The sequence below is a fragment of the Anneissia japonica genome, unplaced genomic scaffold (assembly GCF_011630105.1).
Source record: "Anneissia japonica isolate Jap-2015-1 unplaced genomic scaffold, ASM1163010v1 scaffold275_len1219475_cov178, whole genome shotgun sequence".
In the NCBI taxonomy this organism is placed as follows: domain Eukaryota; kingdom Metazoa; phylum Echinodermata; class Crinoidea; order Comatulida; family Comatulidae; genus Anneissia; species Anneissia japonica.
In genome coordinates, this window is record NW_022752912.1 from 887,828 (window position 1) to 898,573 (window position 10,746).

The 10,746-nt window shown below is 33.8% G+C and overlaps 2 protein-coding genes across 3 annotated transcripts in view; both read right to left on the reverse strand.

The window, feature by feature from the left end:
• LOC117122433 (testis-expressed protein 11-like) overlaps positions 1-3,282 on the reverse strand; it is a 12,727-nt gene extending 9,445 nt beyond the window's left edge. Inside the window, exons 1-7 of the mRNA XM_033268004.1 lie at positions 3,153-3,282; positions 2,615-2,745; positions 1,744-1,828; positions 1,455-1,537; positions 1,262-1,292; positions 994-1,043; positions 118-237 (exon numbers count right to left, since the gene is read on the reverse strand). Of these exons, the coding sequence (XP_033123895.1) occupies positions 118-237; positions 994-1,043; positions 1,262-1,292; positions 1,455-1,537; positions 1,744-1,828; positions 2,615-2,745; positions 3,153-3,177 (525 nt within the window). The 5' untranslated portion in view covers positions 3,178-3,282. The remainder of the gene's footprint in view (positions 1-117; positions 238-993; positions 1,044-1,261; positions 1,293-1,454; positions 1,538-1,743; positions 1,829-2,614; positions 2,746-3,152) is intronic.
• A 2,061-nt stretch (positions 3,283-5,343) lies between these two features.
• Positions 5,344-10,746, reverse strand: part of LOC117122449 (cytosolic 5'-nucleotidase 3A-like) — a 9,439-nt gene continuing 4,036 nt past the window's right edge. Inside the window, exons 4-8 of one of the 2 annotated variants that reach the window (XM_033268022.1) lie at positions 10,159-10,291; positions 8,952-9,041; positions 8,235-8,397; positions 7,023-7,232; positions 5,344-6,758 (exon numbers count right to left, since the gene is read on the reverse strand). In XM_033268022.1, the coding sequence (XP_033123913.1) occupies positions 6,642-6,758; positions 7,023-7,232; positions 8,235-8,397; positions 8,952-9,041; positions 10,159-10,291 (713 nt within the window). In that variant the 3' untranslated portion in view covers positions 5,344-6,641. Of the gene's footprint in view, positions 6,759-7,022; positions 7,233-8,234; positions 8,398-8,951; positions 9,042-10,158; positions 10,357-10,746 lie in introns of both variants that reach the window. The other variant, XM_033268023.1, reaches the window with a different exon arrangement.

A 10,746-nucleotide genomic window follows, 5' to 3' on the forward strand; every position in this document is an offset into this window, starting at 1 on the left:
TCCGCCTCTGATGCCCTATAACAAAAAGAACTAAAATGCAACATGATGACTATTAATTAAAGCAAATCTAGTTAAGAAAACAATTTTTTGGGGGGAAGACAATAAGTGATAACTTACACACTCAACCCTGTATGTTAACATTTTGAGCATGCTTTTCTCCAACTCTTTCATTTCAGCAGCCCTACTCTCTGAATCTTCTGCTTCAGCTTCTAAGAAGGATTTGAACCTCTCCACACTCTGGTAGAAGGAAAGAAACATTGTTACATCACAATGATATTAATCTTAAGGCTACAGTCACACTAGAATCTCAAGCCTGGATTGACTCATTAGGCATGTTTATACCCCCATGTTGTGTGATAAAGTTATCTTAACTTTAGCATCATGATAATTTTAGCATGTTAGAGAAAACTGTTCATATAGAAACCATCATCATTATCTATTTATGCTAATGTATGCAGTGTTGCATGAAAACTACCAGAAGCACAACCAATGTGGTTGGGATCTACCAGAAGCACAACCAATGAGGTTGGGACCTACCAGAAGCACAACCAATGAGGTTGGGACCTACCAAAAGCACAACCAATGAGATTGGGACCTGTTTAATAAACTGAAGGCTGATTGGTGGAATTTGATCTCATGAATTAATTTATCACGTTAACCAAGGTTAATCATGATGCATCAACATGCTCCACTAGATTACAATAAGGTGATTAAGTTGAGCACGTTATTTGATTCTGGTAGGTTCACATGATCCCCTGGATCATGATAAACTCTGAATGTGAACCAAGCTACTATGGTTAAGGTCTCATGCCTGGCAGCGCTGTTCCATCTCAGCAGCAAACAACAAATTAGTAATGGTGATTTGGAGGACAACCATTAATATCATCATCATCATCAACATCATGGCAATGATATTATAAAAATGTAGTATATTCATTATATCATTCTTAAGAGTAAGAATAAAGATGTCAGAATACAAAAGTACTAATATACCTGCATTGCCCAATTGAGGGACGTATCTGCCAGCAAGGGACTATCACTATCTGTTAAAATATCAAATATCCTGCATAAAAATAATCTTTGCCACTATTGATAATGTATTTTGAAAATGAGAGTAATTTATTAAAAACTTTGTTACTGATGAAATATTCAAGATAACATTCACTACAGCATATACCGTAGAGCATGAATTCTTGATATTATTACATATTCGTTATAAATACAGAAGTTCATAGATAAGAGTTAGAATGACTTCACAAACCTAGCCATGCTCTGGATGTTTTGATAGCCATCTAGAGAAAAAAAAATAGAATAAGTTACAATGCGAATTATCAAAATCACAATGATTATATTAGATTATATCAATCAATCATAGAAGGGAATACATTTATTAATACATACATACATATATATATATACTGATATTATATTCTACTTAAACATAGTAAGCCTACCATGATTTGTCTTTTCAGCAGTACAGGGTTGTTCTGTGTTGGTCCATTATCATGGAATACCAGCAGGCAAGCACAATGTCTTACTGCAACAAGAGCAAATTAATTTGTCAATTCCGTATTTCTAGAGAGCTTGAATTCAAGAAGTTAAAATTAGAGTAGTAGAGAGTAGGGAGGTATGCCAGCTAAATTACATTAGTACAGTAACTGTTATTGGTTATTATTGTTTATTAGCTCTATAGTAAATCCAATTAAAAAGGTTGTAACATCTCTTTTCATGCTTAACACTTACATTTTGCATTTGCATTTTTCTCCAGATTTTTACCAGTTTTTCTTGTGACAGCAGTATTCCAAAGAGTGATTGCAAAACTTTGTAGCTTGGTGTTAAAAAAAGAACAAATCAAATCAATTCTCAAAAATTTAAAATTGTAACATTATTTTATATATTTACAAGATTTATTCTTAGGTAATAATTGCAAATCACGACTATGAGTATATAGTCAAACTGTGTCTATTTTGCAGATAAGATCCTATAGTTACTTCTAAATCTTATGTTGTACCTTGTACTATAGTACTTTCTTTTTTTACTATTAACAATGGTACATCACATCCAACAAAGGATGTTCATGATCAGGGTGTTTACATTTTAATGAGCAAACAAGGCTAAATATTAACTCATTGTGAATCAGTTTGTGAAAGCTATGGACTGCTATTTCTGAAACCTATAATCTGTTTGAATCTTATGTTACAGGCCTGTAGCTTGCGGGGGGGAGGGTGGTTAAGGGGGTTGTGACGAACCGCTCAAAAACTGGAGAAGGTCCGCATTTAAAATCGAAAATTGATATTCGTAGATATATTTACTTTATTTTTTTTTTTACAATGTTCTCCAGAATATCGGAGATCGTACAAGCCAAAGGGTCCACTTTCAAGTAAAACAAAGCTCCCACAAATTAAGTCACGCTACGGACCTGTGTTACATTACAAGGGAAATTTCTTTACATATGAATACAGGTGATCATATACAGTATATTCAAATTTTGATTTATGTTCTTTATGATGTTATATACAGTAGATGTTTTGATTATATAATGTTACAAAATAATTATAACAAGATTTGATAATAAGAAACATTTGTGTTCATATGACTGCTCTGTCTATTCTACCTCATCTGTTACTCTGGTGTCAGAAGTCTTTGTGATTTTCTGTGAGAGATCATCAACATAACCACAAAGTTTCTCTAGTGCACTGCAAGAGCCAAGATCTGATGGGTCGTTCTTCACCTCTTCAATTAAAGCTGAAGGAGAACCACACATGATTATAAAAAGTATGGCTCCAATAATATAATCAGAATTAGTGATAAATATTATAATGATATCATACAATACAATACAATATCTTAAATGTTCGTTTGACTGGAGGACTATTTTAACCACAGTGTCGCATCCAGAAATTTGAAATAGAGGGGGCCCCGAGAGGGACTTTCACAAATGGAGGGTCTATACTCAGCCACAACATGGTTGGGGCTGAGGTAAGAAAGTTTATGATTATAGCACCTCTAGATGGCCGGAAATGGCACTCCTAGACTCAAAATTTTAGTCAAATTTTCTTTTCTAAATTTGTTTTAAAATTTTGACAATTTAGGGGGGGGGGGGTCCCAGGCCAGCTGGTCCCCCCTTGAACCCTCCTATGAACCATGCTTACCTTCAAGACTTGGAGGAGATTGCATTGCACTTCTTGTTAAAAGACTGAAATATAAAATTTGTAATAATAACAAATTAGGATATAATATAATAATTAATCACAAGATAAGGTATACATACAACTCAAAGTTGTACAAAAATTACAAGAATTCATATATGTTATCCAGGCTATTATTATTATTATTTATTTTATTTATTTATTTTTTTGTCGCATCATTTATTTTAACTGCATAAAAACAACTTTGCAAAAAACAAATGCTCACAAAATATAAAGGAATTAGCTCCGACTTTCGGCAGACTTCAAACTCTTCCAATTGATTAGATCAGACATTTGAATCGCCGTAAAGTTAAAAAAGCAAAGCCCACTCTTTAAACTTGTTTTACTGTTGCTAAAAATAAACAGCTCACTACTGCGGTTAAAAATAGACAACACTGCGGTCCGTCCCTATAGAGACCCGCCCAGTGGGCTGATCGGATCAAAATAGGCAACACCACAGTCTGTATTTAAAAGCTGATCGGATCGTTGATTCACAGCATGAAGACTCACATGTTCTGCAGAGAATCTCTCTGGTATAAATAACTCGTTACATATAAGTGGGCGGTCTTCCTTGTGATGGGTGTGTGGTTGGATTGGTTGTTGTTGTTGGGCAAAAACTTACCTATGACATCAAGAAAAAAAGCCACCTATACCTACTGATAAAATTTTGGTGTTCCCTTCCCTTTTTGATGCTCGAGATAATGTCTGGTTTTGGATAGTTCAAATTGAATCACAGGGCAGTCGTTTAAATGCATCTGCCACTTAAAAAAATGATGTCATGTTCGTTCTGTTCATGCACACGGGCATCCCGAGTATAATTCCACCCCCTGCCCGCAAAAGAAAGAAAAAAAAAAATCCTCCCGCCCGCATCATTTTTTTTTTTTATAGAGGTTAAATCTAATAATTTTTTCTATGTGCCCTTACGGTAGCTTGATGCCCATCAAATAACTAATAAAAATTCACAAAAATTGGTCAAATATCAGTAGCTTTCTGGTGGCCCCCTGGCCAAGTGAAGCTCGCTTCACTCGGCTGGTCCCCCCTCCCCGTCAGGCCTTATAGCCCCACCCCCTGTTGGTTACAGGCCTAGTATACCTAGGATTAGTAGTACTAGCACTGCCTTTTTGATACCTCGAAAACCCCATCGGTATGTCTAGAGGCTAGGGCGTGGGCAGGCCCTAGGTACGGCTAGCCTAGCCCTACCTAGGTAGGCCTACTCAAATTTGCGCAGAAAATTGCTAGGAAAATAGGTCCGCAGAATCGTTATATATTACGATGTCAAAGCCTAATTTTCGGCAAAATCTGTAATCGGCCTTTATTTCCTGAAATGCACGGATGGGTTTCTAGGCCTAGCCTAGACCAAATTTTTGCGCGGAGGATATTTCCCGCGCAGGCCTTACATTACAGTCTTGAGGCCCTACCTATCTGGCTGGCCCAGGCCTGGGCATAGCCCAGTCACATAGCTAGGTATGTTTGTAGAAACAAGTCACTCCATTAGAAATACTTTAAACATGCAATTCTCAAATATACATTAGGCCTAGTCCTACCAAATAGGCTCGTTTGGTGGTAATTAACGTGTACTGATTAACCACTGCCACTCTGAAAGCCAACTTTTAGGCGAAATCGAGTACACAATGTACAAGAAAACTTTTACTCTTTTAGAGGGCGCTATATAGAAAATACGAAAAAAAGGTTTTCACGCACAGCGCAGCTTCAGCCGAGATACCGTAAAACCTCAAATAGAAGCCCAATAATTGGCTTTAAGCTCGAGAAACCCATCTCGAATTGAATCCCCCCTCTTTAATTTGCAAAAGTACTCTCGAAAAGAAGCTCATCTCAAAAAGAAGCCCACGGCACCAAAGTTAATTGGCAAGAAAAAAAAGAAGCCCATGGATAATTCAACTTTAATTTATTTAACTTGGTTCAAACATACAATTCAAAAGTTTTGTAACTATTATGGGGAAAACCAAGTAGCGAGACCAACAGAAAGTGAATAAACTTTGTAAACGTTGGTCCCGCGGAGAAGAACCCTCAACAACACTCACTTAACTACAATTACCATAAAATCATCATAAACAAAAGCATCTAAGTGAACTGTAGAAAATAATTTTTACAGGAGACCTTAAATGAATAAGAAGAACTACAGCTAGTAACTGAATCTGGCAATCCGTTCCACATTTTTATTCGAGATTTTACGGTAGATTATTAATATTCAATAGCAACAAACCTCTAACAATATTAAATTAAGCAATATAAACAAGCATAGGCCTATCAACCAACCAGAATGACGGAGCAATTTTATTGTGGCAAATAGTGCCGGCAAAATCGGCTTCTGGAAGCAATAAATTATATTATAAATATGCAATATAGGCCGAATACATTTTTTTTCATTTCATTTATTTTTCCAGGCAATATAAAATACAGTTTAACAAAACACAAGCCTGAGGATAACCTGAAGTAAACTGAAACATACATAAAAATATAACAAGCAACAATAGAAATATGATAAATACAGAATAACTTTGTAATTATTAAATGCAGTCAACACTATTTATATGTAATATTACAATAAAAGGGAAGCCAATATAGATTTTAACTTATGACAGCAAAAATAAATAAATAAATTATTCATAATAAATAAATGGTTACGAAGAAGATACTTAAAATTATGATTATTAATTAGATGGTCACTGACAGAAGGTGGTAAGTTTTTCCAAATGGACGGGATATAACTAAAACATGAATATTTATGACAATCGATTCTGACGTACGGTACCCTATAAAAGTTTAAATCTGTGTCATATAATATTGAAGTTGAGGATCAATACGGAATTAACATTAAATTGATTGTGTATATGATCAAATAAATGATAAGATAATATAATATTTCAACCGAGTGGCAATACAAGTAGTGTTCAGAGCCCAAACAGCCTCGAGTAAAGCGTCTCTGAACCTTTCCAATTATGGTAAAATGCAGACACCATATTCAAGAACAGGCCTACATAAAGCATTAAATAAGAGCGAAAGGGTTAGAGCAACGAACTGTACGTCTAATAAATCATAAAACCTAAATATTTAAACTTATGCACAACATCAAAAGGTTCATTATTAATATAATATGAGAACTGTTTGGTGCTCCATTTTGATATATTATCAATATCAGACAGGAAAGCATAAACGTGGACTTCCGAGTACATGGGCTTATTGGGCAATTATTGAAGAAGAAATACAATCAGGTAAGTCATTGGTAAAAAGATTAAATAATGTAGAGTAAAACTATTTATTTAAGTGTTTCCTATATTAATTTACTAAGATAAAAGTCCCTTAAAACCGCTCACAGATCAAATAATAAACTGTTGCTTTACTTGTTCGAATCCCCTGCCGATTTAACAGTAGGACTACAATATAATTCGTCTGCTACTAATCAAAATCAAAAATCAAATTGGTATTGCTTCCTCAATTTTCTTGACTTGATAGCATGATTTTGTTGACAACGGCATTAGGAACATCCATGGTGCTATCTTCCACAACAACTATATCAAACTTGCTTTTGTAAACTTCAAGGTTTTGATCCTGAAATGAAATCAATTATTTTCTCATAAATCCTAGCTAATTAGACAAAACGTTATTATAACATCGTCGTATATGTATTCTTATGTGCAGTGGCGTATCTAGGGGAGGGTGCACGCCCTCCCCAAAAATTACCCCACCCCACCACATCACCATATTTTGCGAATTAGCGGCCCCTCAACAATGAGTCCCCCCCCCCCCATTTCAAGACCTCTAGTTACGCCACTGCTTATGTGATTTTGTATTTGATAATAAAAAAGGACTTACAACATGACTGTTCAAGAAGCCAATTTTGAGGACATATTCTGGTTGTATTAAACCTTCAGCCAACTGCAGGTCACCGATGGAGTCACCAATTAGGAGAACGTTGGGACGGTCCATGTGTTGTTCAAAATAATCCCGGTAGATATTAGTCATCTCTCTCTTGTTATACTGGTTAATTACTGTTCCTTTACAACTTAGGCCTACAATTTTTCCCTGGAGGTTAAAAATTGTTTATATATAATATATGCTTATATATTAACTTTTGCGACCGTTTTTTAACGAATTTATGTTGGCATCTGTTTACAATGAAGGCGGCAATAGAGGATGCACTTTATTCCGATCAGAACGATTGAATATAGACAATAATTAACGAAGTTTCCACACGCTCGTTTAAATAGTATATATATATATATATATATATATATATATATATATATGTATATGTATATAATATGTAAGTATATATATATATGTATATATATATATATATATATATAAAATATAGAAAGACAGCAATAAAAAACAGCTATGAGTTGTAAACATACTAGAAGCAATATAATTTATTAATTCACAAATATTTCAAACACTCCTGTGTTCATCCTCAGTGTGAGGACAACTGTTGTTTAATAAAGTTTTATGTTCCAATTTTAATCTAACACCTACGTACGACCAAAGAGGTATGAAGATTAACATTTGCGACCACTGGTTAACGAAATTATGTTGGCATTTTTTAACGATGAAGGCGGCAATAGAGGATGCGCTTTATTCTGATCAGAAGGATTAAGTATGGACAATAATTAACGAAGTTTCCACAGGCTCGTTTAAATTGTATTTTATTTTTTCCACATATAATTTGAATCACTAAGTTACTTACGTATTTAGACATGAATTACACTTGGACATCCAGTCCAAGCATCACAATAAATATTAAATTATAGGCAATATTACATGCGTATTTGTCGTTTGCGAGCGTGAAACAGATTCTGAATGCGTAATAATAATAATAATAATAATAATAATAATAATAATAATAATAATAATAATAATATTAATAATAATAATAATAATAATAATAACAATAATAATAACGATTTTTAAAGCGCAAACATCACCACCAAAAATATCACGCCGAATGCGAGAGACTTGATAGGTCGGAAAAATAGCAGACACAAAGCCTATAAGAACCCTGGAACAGCACCACCTTAAAAAACTTACATTTGCATCAAAGTCCATTTTGTTGCCCATAAATGATATATTGTCATACAGAGTAGCTCGATCTTTAATCACTGCACTCGAAATGTCTTCAATGCCGGCTGTACACACAACCAATGGTACACTGTTGTCCGCTAGATTTTTAAATAACATGTCGCAGCCTTCCCTATGAGAAAATAGCACAAATGAAATTATTATACAGAATATAACTGAAATGACAGGCCGTTTTGTGTGAATCACACGTACCAAGTGTATAGCTTAATCCTCCAAGTCCAGAGACCTGTTTCCAGTGAGGTGGTCCTTTTGGTGGTGAGGTTAGCAGTACTTCGGGAGATATTTCCCTTTTTATGAAAATTGTACTTCCCTCCACGGAGAACATGTTATAACTGATAGCAGCTGAGGGTAAAGCCGGACATTTAAAGACTCCAAAAGTACGGGTATATAGCATGAAATAAGATCGAATGAGAAAAGGCCCACCACCACACTTTAAGACACCGCAGTTTGTTTTTGTTAATTAATTGATATTAATTATATTTGTTATATCATTTTAGCCAAACGTATTTGTGTTTTTGTATTGAAACCATTTCAACCAACGATTGTTATGTAATGTAGTTTTTCTTTTTAAATAGAGCCGTTTGCGTTCAACCACCTTAACTTAGTATGTCTTGTTTTACTAAATGTTTGCATATGTCTATTTGATCTGATACCACCAAGACCTACCTAAGCACAACATCGGATTGTTCGACAATTTTAGATATATCCTCCTTGCGCATTCCAGTTTTGGTAATCATATCATGTTCCTTTGACCACCTTTAAACAATTAACAAATACACAATTAACTCTAAATGTGAAATAAAAATATATTCAAAGACAAAATGAAGAGACAAAACAAACGAATAAATAACAATAAAAGTGCTCAAATAGGAACAAGATGTTATATCAAACCAAGCTTCAATGAAAATTTCTTTTTTAATTCAGTTGTATGAAAAAACGCCTATATGACGGGATTAGAACCTGCAACCTCTCAGTGTCTGGGCGAGTGTCATATCCATTATACCACAGAGACCTAAAGGATATGCGCGCAGATAAACCCCAGGCACTTTCATACAACTGACTGAAACACTCACACATAGTGGAGCTATGGATAAGCTAGACAATCTTAGGTTGAAAATCATTAGTAAATAATATTCAAATAAGGTATGCCGCATAGCAACGTAAACACAATATTAACAAATGGATAATTAATAATAATAATACTATTAATACGAATAATAATTGATACGATTTTTTATATTTTTTTAATTCAGTATAAATACTTAGAAACACCAAAAATGCTGATAAATTCCAAGTTTACACTTAGTCTAAACAATTAAAATATTCAAAATACAAATATACATACATATATATATATATATTTGTATTTTGTATATATATATATATATATATATATATATATATATATCTTGTTTCCGTTTGAGCACTGTTAATAACAATTTTCCATTGAATTTTAAACTTATCTAACTTAGATAAAATAGGCCTATGAATTATTATTTTTGAGCCTATTATGTTAAAGAAATAATGTATTAAATTATGTAATTTTGGTTTTCCATTTACAAGTTATGCCTCAGGAATTTCCCATTCTTCAAATATGAATTTATGTACATTTTCGTTAAATGTTTATGCTCGAAGGAAATAAATATTTTGTCACATATATATATAATATATATATAGGCCTATATACACTAAATCTAATATCTTTTAAGTAGCATAGCCATGCACAATTTAAAATACCACAAATATCACGAGGAAATGTGGAAAAATAAGAGATTAATACAAATAAGTTAGAGTAACAAAATATAGAGCAATGAAAAGCGATAAATATATTTACATAAATTAAAACAGCTCAGTTATTGATCACCTTACTTACCACTCTGTCATTGATACGAATTTTTCCTCGTCTGGCAACGTAGTTGACATGCACTTGGGGTAATAATGCCGGAAAAAATCTCGGCACATTTCTTTGCTTTCTTTCGACATTACGTAGCTGTTTTCCACAATATCTGATGATGACCATACAAACATGATATCTTATAATCACATAATTCTGTACAGCGGGCATGCCGAACTGCTTTGCAACAAAGAAAAAGAGGGAAGCGTACAGGTATTCAGAAATTACTCTCTTTTATCAAAATTCAATTCAATAGTAAATTTCTATCAATTAAAAATTAGAAAAGAAAATATTCTCAGCCAATTACTAGATAGGTACTGTACCGTTCCTAATTCTTCATAGAGACCTTTAAATTGACTTGTTGAAAGTTCAAAGATTTTTGTATTTTCTCTGATCTCTGACTTATTGGTTGTATAGATCTTTAAGCATATCCGTACCGTACGCCCACATCATGTACGGTCTAAATAGGCCTAACATTATTTAAACCGGAATAACGATTATTATTCTAGCTTTTATATGTTCTTTCCTACCAGGGGTACGCCAGGATCTGTTCTCTTATACACATCT